The sequence below is a fragment of the Pholcus phalangioides genome, unplaced genomic scaffold (genome assembly GCF_987345545.1).
Source record: "Pholcus phalangioides strain wild (caught in Gottingen) unplaced genomic scaffold, Ppha-v1.0 ptg000042l_1, whole genome shotgun sequence".
In the NCBI taxonomy this organism is placed as follows: domain Eukaryota; kingdom Metazoa; phylum Arthropoda; class Arachnida; order Araneae; family Pholcidae; genus Pholcus; species Pholcus phalangioides.
In genome coordinates, this window is record NW_028301628.1 from 7,808,204 (window position 1) to 7,825,178 (window position 16,975).

The window sequence follows — 16,975 nt, forward strand, 5'->3', positions numbered from 1 at the left end:
ATTGTATATACTTTGTAGGGCATGCAGCAATTTGGAACCGACGATGTTGCACAGATTTATGATAAGGTGACCTCCGATTTGGAGCTTCTTATCCATAGTGGATTTGTAAGTCATGGTGGCAACAGCAATACTCATCATCTGAATGCTTTGCATTCATTACTTGACACTGCCATGTTAGCTAGAGCCTCTCGGGATGTTGTTTCCGCATTAGCACTGCTTCAAAAGGTTGGTTATTTTTTGGTACAGATTTCTATGAAACATGCCAAAATGACATTTTTGCTGGTAACATTGCAATACATTTAGTCTTTTGTTTTTTGCAAAAAAAGTTTTTTAAACTGATGAAAAAAATTTAATGAGTGAATTATCTGCATTGAAAATTTTATGTATCAATTCAGTGATTTCATGAATAAAAATTACCAAAACATGACAAACTCTTATACTAGTGTGCCAGAACATTTTTCATTTGCAAATCTTACTAATGTTAGATTTTTTTCAAATTGGTGTCATTGTCCCAGATGCTGTTTCCCAGTTTGATCAACCCTCTCCCCCCCCCCCCCCTCCACTATGAACTTAGGAAAGTACAGAACCTGAAACTGCACTCATTCTGTATGTAAACAAACCCCTTTGATAATCTTTGTATGCAGTTTGTAATATTTTTTAACATTAAATGTTAAAACACTCAAATACACATATATATGTTATCACATGTTATCTCATTGTTTGTGAATCAAAAATATTTCCAATGCAAATTCAAGAGTATAAATGTTTTTTTTTATATATATTCGTTGTATAACAATAATTACAACATAAGAACTAAATAAATTTGACTAAAAAAAAGTTTTGACATACATTTCGGCTCGTAATGGGCACCACTTTCAAAGAGAAAAATAATTAAAAATTAACCATGTGCCTGCCTTGTTGACCTACAGTAATTGTCAGGAGCTGACCAAACGCTTCCTGGGTGGTGTTCTGTTGATAGGATAATTGTTGTCTATTTCTTTTATTTCGAGCATGAGATTTACAACAAGTATAATTTATTTTTTTAAGTTAATTATCATTCCTTAATTCATTTCTGACATTCTAAGGCATTTTTAATTATTTCTTTAATTCTATTTTATTATTATGCAATATTTTATCTTTAATTTATCACTGCTTTGTCCATCTTTCTCCTTTCATGTAGGCTGTAGAAGGTTTACTAGAGGGACTGTCTCATGCGGGACCCGCCGATCATGAAGTCACACATCGTTTCAAAGAAGCTCATATTCTAGTTCTAAAAGCCCTGGCAGACCATAGGCTTTATGGTCATCAATGGACAGCCAAGCAAGTCACACGTTGCTTAATGGAGTTCCGGGATGACTGCAAATTCAATTTGGAAGGAGTGGACTTATTGATTCGTTCACATTTGATTGATATGCCAACTTATGATCTGTTATTAGCCCAGGTAAGAAAATTGTTTCAATAAAACTATCAAAGCTGCCATTGTGTGTTAAATGTTTTGGGTTCAACTAAATTCAATTTTATTGCTATATTTTTCTTGAATGAAAATGAATTTTTGGATAGATTTATATAAGTGGGAAGATTATAGTGGAAAGATGAGATAAATTTTGATAATTATATATCAACATAACTATTTTACATTGACTATACAATCAACGCTCATTATAATGACACCCTTTGTTCCACAGAAAATGGACGCTATATTAGGAGTTTATTAAATCAAACATTTTAATAAAATTTCGCTTCTCTACTTTTTTCAACTGTTGGAATCACCCTTCCCATGATCAACTATGCGAAGAAGGAAGCCCCCAACTCTTTTTCTTTCATAATTGAATCATGATTTTTAATTATAGTAAACAAAGTACTCTGAAATATTCAATGATTGTTATTTTGGCTTTCAACATCAGTAGCTAGTCAATTTCAACCGAAACGTTTTCAGTTTGAGATTTCTCACATTAGCTGGCATGCTGCCAAACTTGAGGGACACCAAATTTTATAATGTTGGTGGTCCGTTCCTGACATGCCGAAAAAAGTGAGGTTTTATAAGGATCACTCTGTGCATTTAGCTGTTTCAATGGATTTTTACAATAATGTTTAAGATATTTGACAATTTTCCATAATCTGATTCAAATTTCCCGGCATACTGATGTTACTGGATGTTTTCCGTCATGCTGACTAATGCAGAAGAATTTTGTCAAGAAATAGCGCTCTGTATATTTTAGACACCCATGTTTAAAAATAAGTTTAGTTACGTGTATATTCTTAAATTGAGAAATTAAGTAAAATTGCAGAAAATTTAGCACGTGTAGGAAATGGGAGTGAGCCCATGAGCGAGTGTAGAAGGATGAAACAGAACAGTAAGCAGTGTGGGAGGGCATCAATATCATCCAGTTGACTCGCTCAGGTGCTATGATTCACCCTGTTTTTGGTGAGGGTCCTACTGAACAACATGGTTTTGAGTGATACGACGCTTTATTTATTTATTTTTTCTTTTCCAAGCATTAGAGGCCAAGGTAAAACACACTCAACAATGGATTTTGTTCACTTCTTTGCAAAAAAAAAAAAATAATAATAATAATAATAATAATAATAGGAGGCTGAGCTGAGATCAGTCTTTGTAATGAATTGAATGATATTCACCAGTTGTTATATTGGATAAAAAATAACATAGCAGAAAAAAAAAATTGGAATCTGTCACAATCGTCGTTATAAAGAGTGTTGACTGTATAATACGCTTTAATAACTGCTTCAAAAAGTTAGTTTATGCTTCCATTTTGATTGTTTCAGTAATTTGCTTCTGAATATGTTTAAGTTCTCCAAGTCAATATGTAAATTTTTTATTGCTTTCAGTTGATAGAAAAAGGAAATTATATGGCCATTAATTGTGCTATGCAAGCAGTTAGATTGTATCTTATTGATGACAGAAATAATGGCTTCGTTTCAGAGGTAAGTAAAAACATGAATTTTATTTCAGTTTGCAAATTTGTACAAGATATCACTGGAAATTGGTAATAAAACAAAATTCTCATTTTTCTTTGTTTTAAAAACAATTCATTACTGGAAATTAATTTTTAAAATTAAATTGGTTTTCTTTTCAGGCTGATCTCATGAATACTATAGAAATGCTTGCTCGTTTAGCTACTCTACCTAGACAGGGACCAGAAGGGTATGTGTCTGTATTTTAGAATGATTTTATGCACATAGCATTTTATGTTTTTTCTTCCAAATAATGAAAATTGCAGTTTTTGTTTGAAAAAGGAAGATAAAGAAAAAGGATAATTAGAATTTTCTTTTATAATTCTAAGTGCTGCTTTAATTTTGGGTTACTTGCGCTATGATGAAGCCATCTGATAGATATTTAGCAAGGGTTAATCACAATTAAGATTTCTATATATATTGTGGTGTATTATATTTTTTTCAAATCAGGAATAATTTTATTTTTCATCAACACAGTTTGGTACATTATGGGTAGAATTTTCAATGAAGTAGCAACAAACATGACTGATCTCTTAAATTTTCAATCTTTATAGGTTGTCACAGTTGATCGAACTTATTCGCAACAACAGCGAAAGTGGTTTCCTGGAGAGGGCACCGGGAGCTGGTGGCCCTGTATCAATGATGCATTCTGGGATAAGTCAAGCCAGAGAGTTTGATGATCCACCTGGTTTATACGAAAAAACTGAATATCTTTTGAGAGAGTGGGTAACTATGTACCACTCTTCTAGCTCTGGGCGGGACAGCACAAAAGCCTTTTCCCTCTTTGTCCACCAGGTAATTTTGAGTTTTTGTTTGCGTAATGATTTTCTCTTTCTCAGATTTTATTTCAATTAATAATGAGATAATGATTGCTTACTGTGATTATACCAACTATTTCCTTACTATATGATTAGAATTTTGGTATCAATGCTTTTCTTTGCATTTGAGATGTAATTATATTGAGTTATATCGTAATATACAGTATAATATAACTCAATATAATTATAATTCAAATTTTTCTGTGTTTTTTTATAATGACACCAATTTTGCAGAAGTATAAAATTGATTGAGATTAGTAAAATGAAATTGTGAAATTCTGATTTCTTTAAATGTCAGCCATGTGTTACCTTTAGGCCTATATATTTTGCACACTTGCAACTGCTGAGTTTTACAGATTTTTTTACTTGATATTGAAGCTTGTTCTATTGTGTATCATTATAAATTCATCATGAATATATAATGTTCTCACTGTTCTGGTGAATTTCCCCCTCTCTGCAGATGAACCTACAAGGCATCTTGAAGACGGATGAACTTATCACACGGTTTTTTAGAATTAGCACAGAGTTATGCGTTGATCTCTGCTACAGGGCCCTCTTGGATCAGGCTATCAACTCACCAGCTTTAGTTAGGGCCAAGTGTTTCCATACCATTGATGCATATGTCCGTCTGATTGCTCTGTTGGTGAAGCACAGTGGTGATACTACAAATACACTTACAAAGCTAAATCTATTGAATAAGGTAACAAATTGCTCTCAGATTGTGTCAATTTAATCTAGAAAGATGTTTGAGTTTATCAAAACTTTAATCTATTAGCAGTATGTATTTTTTTTTTCTTACTTTTTCCTGGTGCAAACATAGAGGAAGTGCATAGTGATTTTTTTGTGGGAAAGAAAGACTATTTTTTAGGTTTTGTTTTTTCCTTCTTTGGTTTGTTTCCCTCCTTTTCCCACATGAACATGGAAACTGAAAATTTGATAATTACCATTCATGTATTGTGATGATTAGTAGTGATCTATTAAATATTATTTATTTGTTCACAACATGAACGCCTTCTCTAAGTTTGTGCCTGTCTCATCAGGTATGGACTGAATGAATACGGGTCCTCTGGATCCATATTTCAAAATTTTTAGTTTTCCAATAATTCTTCAAGATAAATAATGAACTTGTGAATCTGCACTGAGCAGCGTGTAAGAGTCGCTTCTTCCAGGGGGTGGTGTCAGAGGTCCCTGATCCTCTTACTTAGTATCAGGTGTTGTCACCTGCGTTGCTTCCAGCAAAGGACCAGTCTAAGGACTATTGTAAGAACGTTGACAACCACCATAAAACATACTATCGGTTTTTTTATTCTGATTTTTCTGAATATACATTTTTTTTTTAAATCAGCCAAATTAGTGTTAATAACCTATGTTCTAACTTGTTGAAAGAATCGTAAATCAAGAAATTAACTTCATGATTATCAGAAACACCAGTAAAGTCCTATCCGGACCATTTAACTTTATTACTAAAGCAGGTGCCATGAACTTTTCATGCCTATTGCTTTTTAAAATCTTGACCTTGTTGAATTGTAGTCAAATATCACTCACTTAAATTATAAATTGACTACATAGCAAAGCTCAATTACCTATAAAGGTATTACTATATAGGTGTGCGCACACATACAGTATATGGAAAAAATTAAAATCAATTTTTGCCATTACTAGGTTTTGGGTATTGTAGCTGGCGTGTTGCTTCAAGACCAAGATGCAAGAGGTGCAGATTTTCAGCAGCTGACATATCACCGTATATTTATTATGCTGTTTTTAGAATTGAGCTCGCACGATGCTGTTCTTGAGTCAATCACATGCCAAATTGTTCAAGCATTTGCGTAAGTTATTTTTTTTAAAATTACATTTTTGAATCAAATTGAAAGAATAAAATGTTCTCATAGAAAGATACAACCGGCTCCCGTACAGTCAGCACCAATAGGCGTAAAAACAAGTTATTGAAAATATTTGAAGGGTGGGATTGGACCCACTGGTTTAATGTAAGTCCATGCCCAAGGTTAAACTTGGATTCGAATCCCAGTCAAGGTAGGAAAGCTATTTCAGCAGTTCTTTCAGAATACATGTACTGATCTATATATATAAAATTGATTTTCTGTCTGTGTGTATGTTCTCTATACAAATCTACATTTTTAGATCGATCGTCGCCAAATTTTACATATATACCAAATGGGACCCGACTTAAACGATAGGCTACTTTAAAATTTCGTCAGAGTAGGGCAAATGCCCCAAATGGGCAAAAAACTGTCGGGCAACAATGGTTTTTGGGCCTCAACAATCACTTTCCAAACATTTACTTTGGTTACCATGGTTCCCTAGCAATGCGTTTCAGACATGCATATGCCTTTACAATGGTTTGTGACTTCTCTAATCCTGTTACCATATGTGTAATAGTTTATGCCTTTGTAATGGTTTGCCACTTTTTCAATCCTCCCAGTAATGAGATTTTTTGAATAGATGCTATAATCATTATATCAGCATCACTTTGAGGGTCAGGCAAAGGATGATCCCCATAGAAAATTGTGTTAAAATTGCAGATTTTAATGTAGAAATGCGGAAATTTGATGGGGTTTTCCGCCACATCAATAATTTTAAAAATTTTATTGAATTCTAGATTTTTGAAATATTGAGTTCGCTTTAGAGATATACGAAGCCCAGGAGATTAAATAGGAAGTAATTAGCCCCGGACCTACTTTTGAGTTGGATATTCAGGCAATAACATTGATTTCATCTTTTTATATTTATATCTTCTCAAGCATGAAAATTAATGTCTCCGTATTGTGTCTTTTAATATTCAACTGCATAAATTCACATATAGTTTAGAGCAGCGGTTCTCAACCTTTTTGACTCGCAGAGCCTTTTTCAGTATATAATTTCTATGGTGGAGCCCTTTTTGCATAAAATTTTTATGGCAGACCCCCTGCAGACGTCGCCATATTGGTGAACTTAGACACGGTTTGCATGTCCCTCAAAGAAAAAGGGAGATATCACGTGATCCAAAAAAGCCTTATTGAAGAAAACCCGGGCAACGCCGGGTATTATAGCTAGTTTGTTATAAATTCCCAGAAGGAATTGCAGGAGGTGTGTGTGTACAGATAAGTAATGATAGTTCAAATCTTTCAGGCTGTAGATCTTGGTTTTTGTTTTTTATATGCCCTCATGTGCATAAAATTAATGTAACTATGATTTTATATAATTTTTTATTGGGAATAATAAATTCTAATATTCTTGTGGATGATGTAATATTCTTAGAAGCATTTGAATAAATTAATTTGCATAATGATGAAAACTTGCTGTGTGTATTAAAATATGTGAAATTCCAAATTATTATTATTTTGCAGAAATACATTTTACTTTGTCCGGCCACAAAAAGCACCAGGATTCTCATATGCCTGGTTAGAATTGATATCACACAGGGTATTTTTGGGAAGGCTTCTTGCTGTTTCACCACAGCCAAAAGTAAGTAATTGTTCAATCATTCTCAATTTCATCTACCATCAATCTCAATTATTTTAACTACATTAGACTATTACAGTTGCTAATCAGGCACATATCAGACCAGGGTGTGCCAGATTACCAAAATCACAGTATTACTGGAAGTCAATTGAAAAAGCCCATGTAAATAATATATACCTCTGCATGTTTCCTTATTCTGGGTTTGAAGAAAACCTGTCTAAAAACTCTGGATTACTAGATGAGCTGGACTAGCCCTATAACTAATCACAGAATTTTCTGTGGATTTAACCAAAAAAGAGTAACACAAACAGTGTTATTTTCAAATTATGTTTCATTGTAAATTTTGTCATTTCAAAAAAAGTGCACTTTCTGAATGTGCTTTTTATCTTTTCAATAGAGCTGGGGATTGTATGCTCAACTTCTTATCAGCTTGTTCAAGTTTTTGTCCCCATTCTTAAGGAACGTGGAACTCGCTCAACCAGTGCATTTACTGTACAAAGTAAGTCTGTGAAAATTGTGTATTTAAAATTTTGTGAAATGGTTGAATATAGTGTAGTTTATTTTTTTCGATATCCTTCGACATTAATATTATTGAATTTATTTTTTCCAATCCGTTATAGGGAACATTAAGAGTCTTGCTGGTTTTATTACATGATTTCCCAGAATTTTTATGTGATTATCATTACCACTTCTGTGATGTCATAGCGCCCAACTGTATACAGATGCGGAACCTCATTCTCAGCGCATTTCCAAGGAACATGCGATTACCCGATCCTTTTACGCCAAACCTGAAAGTTGACCTTTTGGCTGATATAAAACAACCGCCAAGGATGGTTGCCAATTTTGGAAGTGCTATCCAGCCATCATCATTCAAACAGGTTTGATCATCCACTTAATCAATTCAATCTATATGTTATGCCTGAAAATTTAGATAATTTTTTTTTTGTCATTTATTTAATTTTTATCATCTGCATCTATATAATAATCAAATTATGTCTTGAATGTGAAAAAAACTTATGAATCAGGGAAACATTTAGAATATTTTGCAATTGTTCCAAAATCTATTTGTGTCACGCATGTTTTTTAAATAATTCTTGATCATTCAGGATTTGGATTCTTATATCAAAACCAGAAGTCCAGTGACATTCTTGTCAGAACTCAGAAGCAACTTGCAGGTAAAAACAGCATGATTTAGTTTTTTGTCTTGTTTGTGATGAAATGGTGTAAAATGAATTCATATTCTTTAAATTTGTCCCCCCCCCCCTCCTCCTCCTCCTTGAATATTAATTTCTTGTATACAAATCAACTGTCATAGTGAAACAATATTTTCCATGTAGAATAAATAAGTGGCAAATACAATTTTTAAAAACTAAGCTTCAATTCATTGGAAAGATCTGCCTGGGCATATTGTATCAAATGAGCTTTTTCTGTTACAATTTAATGCCCACTTATGAAACATTTAACCGTAAATTAAAGTGTACAAGACTAAATATTTTGTTTTTTGTATCCAGTGGCACATGGATAAGCTTGGTTCATTGTAAAAATGGTTGGTCATTTATATAGTCTTTTTTTGCAAAAAAAAACAAATGTGCAAATTAAAAAAAAAAGAAAATGTAGAATGACCTTTAGAATTTTTATTGCACCATCATAATTCATCTGTTTTATTTTCCTGAAATGGCGCACAGCAAGAACAATGTGTTTCAATAAGGGATACACATATACAAAATAAGTGATCCAAGCAGCTGATAAACTCAAAAAGTTTAAAATTTGCACATTCATGTCTCTGGCATAAGGGGGGACTATATCATATTGCAACTTATAGATTATCCTTGTTCTTTTGAAACATTTTTTTGTGCAGTTCAGTCAAGGTACTTGTCCCCAATTTGGAAAAATCTCTCCGCAAACCTTCAACACGATACTTACATAACAAAATTTTAAGCATTTGCCATTTTCACTTCAGAATATAGAAGAGATGGCAGCACATGAAAAATCTTAATTCAGGCAACATTAATACATTAAGGCCATACACACGTACACATCCTTGCATGTGCTAATTCATTATCAATTTTGCAGAGAAGTGTGTACTAGGTACATGTACAGTTAAGTAGTAGCAGTTGTTCAGGCCAGGAAAAAAAATTTTAATTTATAAATAATATTTTGCTGTATGAACCACTCATTTTTTAGTATTCTTTTCATCAATGTTAGTATATGAACTGTTGATAATATATTAATGCATATTCTTCTCTTCAGGTTTCAAATGAGCCTGGTTCAAGGTACAACATACCGTTGATCAATGCTCTGGTCCTATACGTTGGTACTCAGGCTATCAATTACATACAGAGCAAAGGCAACACGCCAAGTATGAGTACAATCACACATTCTTCGCACATGGACATCTTCCAAAACTTGGCTGTTGATCTAGATACAGAAGGTAACTTGTTGAAACCATCTTCTTGGTATTTTCAGTACACTGTTTTAGTTTCAAAAAAAAAAAAATTATTTCTAAAGAAGTAATCAAAATGAGTTATATTTTTCAAATGATTTTAACTTTGTCTCAATTGCAGAAGTGTCAAGCAGAGATTGTTTTTGAAGTTGGGATCTTTTGAATTAAGTTTTACACAGAATTTTTTAATTCAGGTTTCAGGAGTGGATCAGTAAAAGAGTTAATATATCTTTGAAATATGTGTAATGTGGTTGAATGGGAGAAAACTTTATGAAGAATATTATTTTTGTGCATATATTTGTACAGTAGAGATTGCAATTACTATGGTATTTAAGAAAAAGACTATCTCTCATCTTTCATTCTACCAACTTTTTTTTGCATTACATATACCATATAATAAATTAATATGTGGGAAATGTGCATTCATGGTGCTAAGTTGTCATGTGAAAAGTTAAAAGATTGTTGTGATTTTTGTTTTCACATCAGTTTTTCACTTGTGTGTGCATTCAACATATTGTCCGTAATAATTTTCCACAATTATAAATTTTTCTGTTTTGTTGCAGGTCGATACTTATTCTTGAATGCTATTGCTAATCAGTTGAGGTACCCTAACAGTCATACCCATTACTTCAGTTGCACTCTTCTGTACTTGTTTGCGGAAGCAAATACCGAAGCTATTCAAGAACAAATCACTCGGTAAGAAGATGACTTCTTCAACTCCATATTTGTTGAATTGTGTTACATTTTTTTCACTCATATTTTTGGTACTGTTTTTGATTGCAATCTACTTACCTAAGTTTTAAATAGTATTTTGCACACGTGCAATGCTATATTTCCCTATGAAGTTGGTTAACAGATTCAATATATAACTCCTGTATATATTCAGACTCCTGTATAACTATCATTTTTAAAGTCACCCTGCTAATAAAATCAGTTTTTGAATGTCTCAGCTGTATAATTAGCAAATTAGGCTTACTCATCAGGTCAGCCCACTTATGAAGTCATTCTGCTCACAAAGGTGATGCTATGCTGAAGTCTAACTGTAAAATACATACATAATTGATTTTTATATGGGTTTTAATCTCTCTTGTTTGTTTGGATTCTCTATAAACCAATTCACTTATTATTCCCAGATGAGCTAAATGAGGGAAGTTCTACAGTAAATTTTGAAATAAAGAAATTACATTTTTTTTGCTTAAAAGGGAGTTTGTGATAAATATTATTTAAACACAGTTAAAACTTTTCTAGATAGTCACAGACAGAGAAAAAATTCAGCCCATTAATTCAGATAACATTGAAGTTGAGCTTGTTTTTAGGATGCTTGAGTTTCATATTTATGTAAATCATTTATTTCTGCAGAGTCTTGTTGGAGCGTTTGATTGTGAATCGTCCTCATCCCTGGGGATTGTTGATTACTTTCATTGAACTAATTAAAAATCAGACATTCAAATTCTGGAACCATGATTTTGTTAGGTGCGCTCCAGAAATTGAAAAGTGAGTTTTATAGGTTTTTCTTCTTTGAGCATCTTATATATGCACCTGTGTATTTTAATTAAGTCATTTTTGATGTATTATTTGATTTCCTCTATTCATGCATCACATTTTCTTTCTATCGTAGTCCACCTCCATAAGAGGTAGCTGGCTGTAAATACCAGCGTGATGGTTATGTCAAATCAATGCAGAATTCAACAAGTTAATAAATGACAACACTCGATTTCCCATATAACTTTGCATGTGATAATAGTATTTTTGCGCATAATCGGTCATGCCAGAAAATTGCTAGGGTGAGCAGAATGTATTTTCTGTCATGCTAGATAAACTGAACACCTTTTCTTGAAACTTGATTTTCCTTCGTCTGAGGTAGTTTGCTTTTTGTTGAAAGGGGGGGGGGGGGAAGAGGGAGAGAGAAGCTAAATCATTATTCAAAGGTAGCACAAAATTGAAGTCAGTGTTTATTCAAGACTTGAAAACATTCCTAAAGGTGCTGTAGTGACTGTTGCCACATAACAAGCATTACACAGAAACAAACTTCACATCAGGTTTCACTACACGTACGTTCATGCACATTCCAACATTTACCAATTCGTTAGAGGTTCCACAGAGAAATATGGACGAAGTACATGTATGGTTTAGTAGTAGTGACTGTTGCCACAAAAATCTCCACAAGGGTTGAACTAATGAACGATTTTAAACTGGAAGTATGGGGGGGGGGAAAGACCTAACACAGTTGGCTCTATCAAAATGTGCATCATGGCTCCTGGGGACGTTTCCAACCTTTGTTGAAGGAATCACTGCATGCTGGCAGTATTGGTGTATATCTACCTGTTTGATGCTTTGAAGTGGTACTTTGTTAAACTATTCTGGGGAGCCGTGGATAAACATATTAAATAAGGTAGGGGAAAAAACAAGATGGTGACAAAAGTTTGCAAAACACTGACCTAACATGATTTTCTTGCCTACATCGTATGTTCTCAGGGATAGTGCACCAGTCCATTTGAAGCAAAATATAGCAAGCTGCAAACAGCACTGACACTAGCCTTTCAGTAATCTCAGGTAGATTAACACCACTGTTGCAACCTGCAGATGTGTACTGGAATAAATCTTTCAAAACAAAAATGGAAAATTTAAGAAATAAGTGGCTTTGGTGGAGAAGCAGAATTAACAAATTTAAAGAAAAAACAAAGGGCATCTGGGATAATATTTCATTTGAGTTAATAAAGAGCCCATTTATATTGGATGTGGCCTAAGAAAGGAAAGACTAGGAAGATGGCAGAACTGATGGTGTCCGTAACTATGCAAAGTATCTGATACGATTAATCTGGATTAAGGGTCAGCATACTTTTTCTTTTTCAAGCAGAATATTTTAAAGTACAGTCTGCCCTCGGTATTCGGTCTCCTCCCCAGTTTTCTGTGAAAACACTGATACAGTGCTAATTCTCATATTAGAATAAAATATAAATTGCATGTGTTAAATGTTTTAAGCCCCTTCCTGAAGTTTTTGCTAGTGCTTAAGTCCTCTATATACCTTCTAATTCCACATCTAGCATTCAGCTGCTTGTTCTGATGTTATGTGCACATTTATGGCTTGCTATACACATTACTCAATGATTATTGTGCAGGCACTTGAAGAAAATGCAACATTCTATGGCTTAAAATCGTGGATGAATTTCACAGATGGCATTAGCATCATTGGTAGAACTGTTGAAGCTATAAAGAGAGGAACATCTTGTATTGGAAGAACTTTTGACCACAATATGTGCCCAAGGACACATCCATTTAAATAGTGTCTGCCAGCCAAAAAGGTTGTGAAGGATATTGTTACATTAGCGAAGCAGATGGATGGAGAAGGGTTCAATGAAGTGAACATAGAAGGAAATTTGAGAATTAACAGTGATTCAGAACTTATATATAACAAGGAAGGGATTATAATCAAACTGACTGCTGTTGAAACCGAAGCTATACTGCGTGATGATCAAGATTAAGGGGACAACAGTTCATTATTAGCAACACATGTGAGGGCTTTGTAAGTTCAAATCGGCAATGAATTGTTTCCTTGGCATAGACCCATTTATGATACATTTTTCCACGTTGGAAGAGAAATCCGTGTTACTATACTCTTTCTTTCGAACCAAACATGGTCAAGGCTCAATCGATTTTAACAAATTTTACCCATTGTGCCGGTCTAGAGGTGGGATGATATAGAAAGTAACCATATTCTAACAAATTAACTGAAAAGAAGAACCAGACATTATAATATTCTTCAAAGGAAACATTGCCGAGAATCACTGGATGCCTTTTCTCTTCTGCCACATGAAACAGATATAAATGAAATGTCTAAAAAAGCATAAGTTTATGGTTTGTGTTATTTGCAAATTTTCCTGTGTTTGCGGTCACCCTCAGAAGATTACCCTGCAAATACAGAGAAATGACTATAATGTTTGTTTCAACTTTTTAATTTCTTAGTATCCTCTTTCGTGTTGGTAAATGTGCTGACATAAAATTTCATAAATTTTGTATTGGCCATCAGACTGCAATTTCGTAAGTACACAAAAGTTTCTGGTGCTGATATCAGCAGTTGCTATATGGTGATCTGGAGCTGTTAATTTGTCCAGCCTTTAATCTTATACAGTGAAATTTTGATATAATGATACTCTGTGAACCTTGAAAAAGTATCGTTGTAGAGGGATCATTGTTATATCAAGAGGCAGCAGTTTAATATTAGACTATTATAATTATTAATATTAGACATATTATTAGAATATTAGACTATATTTCCAAACAAGATGAAAAAATATCCTTGCAGGCCGATGCATCGTTGTATCAAGTACAGTTGTGTGGTGAGGTTTTACTGTATCTTTTTTTTGTTCTTAATTCAATGCCTCCAAATTTTTATTTCTAGATTGTTCGAGTCGGTAGCAAGATCTTGCATGCACCCGAAGCCATCTGTCGAGCAAAACTCCTCCTGAAATTTGCTTAGTGATAGGAATCTTACTGTGATGGCTGTTTTATGGAACATGAGACTCTCAAAAGAACGTTGCGGTCAAAATTCTTCAGATTTTTGTGAACTGTCGTAAGAGAGATGGACTAAGTGTGTGTGTGTGTGTGTTATTGTGTAAATACTGCAAAGAAATGGTGCAAGAGTCGAATCGATGACAGACATTGTCATTTAGAGGAAAGTTCGTATAAATGTTCATAATGTATTTTTGTCTTCTTTTTTTGTAGCTATACATGTTACATATGTAAACAAATACATATATCTTTGACTTGATTGAAGCGTGTTTTCGTAAGAGGAAAAAACTTTTTCCTTCCTAATCTGTCATTCTTAGTTATTTGCCATACTTTTAAGCCTGAAATACGAAGTAAATTCGTTGTCGGATTAATGTCTATATTTTGTACGGAGATAAATATATATATACATCACACTATGAATCGGGTTTTGAGTCACGAATGTTATTCAATCAAATGAGATCATGTTCCATTTTAGGAAGTGTTTTTTTTCTTCCTTCGTTATAAAAAAGCTTAGTTTGTGAATTCATGATTATGAAAATATTTGATATTGGATGTTTTGTCGATGTGTCATGTATTTTATGTAAAAATAAATGAGGTTATTGCAGTTATGGGTTTTTGATGGCTTCGGAGAATCATTTGTTATCTATCGATTGAGCAATGCTTTCTTTTGCAACTCGCTGGATTTTGTAGTCTTGTTTATCTTTTGTTTTTATTTATTTTACTAAGTGCGGTTTGTTTAAAAATGTAACTAAAGGTGACTGCACACGTAACTGCAAGCTTCACAAGCATCCATATTAGATTTTTTCATACCAACATACACAATTTCCCTTCTAACATCACGTACAGGCTTTCACAAGAATTGGTTTGTACTTGGAATTTCAACTTTGGCAATGTTGCGTTTGCTTTGGCTGCTTTTGTTGTTGCGTGTGGAATAAAAACTTCAATAAAAAAATACCAACACTGAACAGAGCTCACTGGGCCATGAAAACTGGTACAAGCTACCCACATAGTACACTTCTTCAGCTATGATTGCGTAAGCAAAGGCTTCTACAAACATGCATAATCAAAATTCATTCAATCTTCAAGCTGCTTGTATAATCAAAATGCCTGCGCAAAATGCTCAAGGATGCTTGTTAAGCTTGCAGTTATACGTTTATTCCCCCCCCCCCCAAAGATTTGTTTGCACGCACTCATGAAGATATGGTTTTATCAGTTTTTTCTGGAATTTTTCTTGAACTGAGGGATACTAAAAATTTCCGGCTATTTCTAAAAAATACACACAATATTATGTATAGTGCCATGATCAAGAATATAGATAGCAACCTATGGCTTTCAAGTTCTCACCAGTGGTCAGAACGGTAGGATTTTGTTCCAAAAGGGAATAATGTGGAGGTTTATCAATGAAAAGGTGAGTACAGGGACAGCTCTTGGTCTGTGTGACTGACGTGGGGAAATCAGATTCTAGTTGGAAGGGAAAAACTCTTTGTCAACCAAGAAACATGGTTGGGAGAGCAACAAAAATAGCTCCAGCACAGGTAGAGATTTTTTTCTCGAGCCTTCCCTATACGAGCGTCTCTGACGATAAGATATGCATGCAAATTAAAAGTAATCACATTGAACCCAAAAGCAGAAATCCTATTGTTTCTAAGTGTTTGAACGATTGCAAGAAAATGCACCATAGGTCCATTTTTTTTGGTTTATTAAAGGGAAGTGGCAAAAACAAGTAAAAATCACATAAGGAAAGACGTTTGATTTGAACCTGTAATCATCTGTGATCATTCCAAGAGTCCTCACCAAAATTTGACAGATTGTTTGCTTGGAAATGGGAGTGGGCACATCAGGACTAGGTGATATTGGAAACTACATTGCCAACCTTACATCACGATATGATATATCGATATGCAGAGCTCCCACTCAAAAAATTAGAGACGAGGGAGAGTAACCCCCCCCCCCTAATCCTCCAAGACAAAATCATAGCCATATGAAAAAAATATTTTACTTTTAAAAATATGAGGAAAAAAATGTAAAAAATCATTTTTTTTAAACATCGGAAAGAAATGTCTTGCTAGTAAAAAAAAAAGGTAATATTTGTTGCATTCATTCGAGAAAATTCGTTTAAGTTCTGTAAGAACTACAAAAAAAAAATCAATTCTCTTGAAATCGGCATCGTATGTGGGTTCGATGCTCTCATCCGATTTCCACGATACATACCGCTCTTGTGTATTCACGAAATTGACATTTCAACTCCGATGTTGCATCGGATTCCATCTTGCAAGCGCGTTCGATAAATCGACATCGCCGTATTCAAAATCTGGATATCGATGTGGGCATGGTATAATATAAATCTATACATCGCCCAGCACTAGTGGGTATTATCGTATAAGAAACACAGCACCTGGACATTCTCGAATGTTTGCTGCTTCATACGTGACAGATTGCAATGCTCTGCAGTCAGAATATGGCGTCAGCGATGTAGAACACAATAATTGTATTTTGTTCTTTATCGCTCATATATACTCCAGAAGCGAGGTGAAGGAGAGGAAAGACGCCACTCAACGAGGTGCGCGACTTGAAAAAATTTGTTTCCACCTCGATTTTCGCTATCTGCTGATTGGTCTGTTTCTCCTTTTTTTTCCCCTTTCCCTCTTCTACGGATGGATCATCATCACACCCTTACATTTCAGAACCGCTCCGGTCATTTTTTCTATCCTCTACTATGTGCCTCTCTATAGCCCCGTTTTCATGTGCAATATTGCGGTAGCATTGGGAGCTC

General features: G+C 34.1%; 1 protein-coding gene across 3 annotated transcripts in view; it reads left to right on the forward strand.

Moving 5' to 3' along the window:
• Positions 1-14,806, forward strand: part of Not1 (CCR4-NOT transcription complex subunit 1) — a 66,742-nt gene extending 51,936 nt beyond the window's left edge. For all 3 annotated transcript variants that reach the window (XM_089255128.1, XM_089255129.1, XM_089255127.1), the window contains exons 34-48: positions 19-225; positions 1,181-1,441; positions 2,848-2,943; positions 3,096-3,163; positions 3,528-3,768; positions 4,252-4,491; positions 5,454-5,617; positions 7,136-7,253; positions 7,648-7,749; positions 7,871-8,128; positions 8,357-8,425; positions 9,501-9,681; positions 10,257-10,389; positions 11,053-11,187; positions 14,093-14,806. In XM_089255128.1, the coding sequence (XP_089111254.1) occupies positions 19-225; positions 1,181-1,441; positions 2,848-2,943; positions 3,096-3,163; positions 3,528-3,768; positions 4,252-4,491; positions 5,454-5,617; positions 7,136-7,253; positions 7,648-7,749; positions 7,871-8,128; positions 8,357-8,425; positions 9,501-9,681; positions 10,257-10,389; positions 11,053-11,187; positions 14,093-14,159 (2,340 nt within the window). In that variant the 3' untranslated portion in view covers positions 14,160-14,806. The remainder of the gene's footprint in view (positions 1-18; positions 226-1,180; positions 1,442-2,847; positions 2,944-3,095; positions 3,164-3,527; positions 3,769-4,251; positions 4,492-5,453; positions 5,618-7,135; positions 7,254-7,647; positions 7,750-7,870; positions 8,129-8,356; positions 8,426-9,500; positions 9,682-10,256; positions 10,390-11,052; positions 11,188-14,092) is intronic.
• The last annotated feature ends 2,169 nt before the right edge of the window (positions 14,807-16,975 follow it).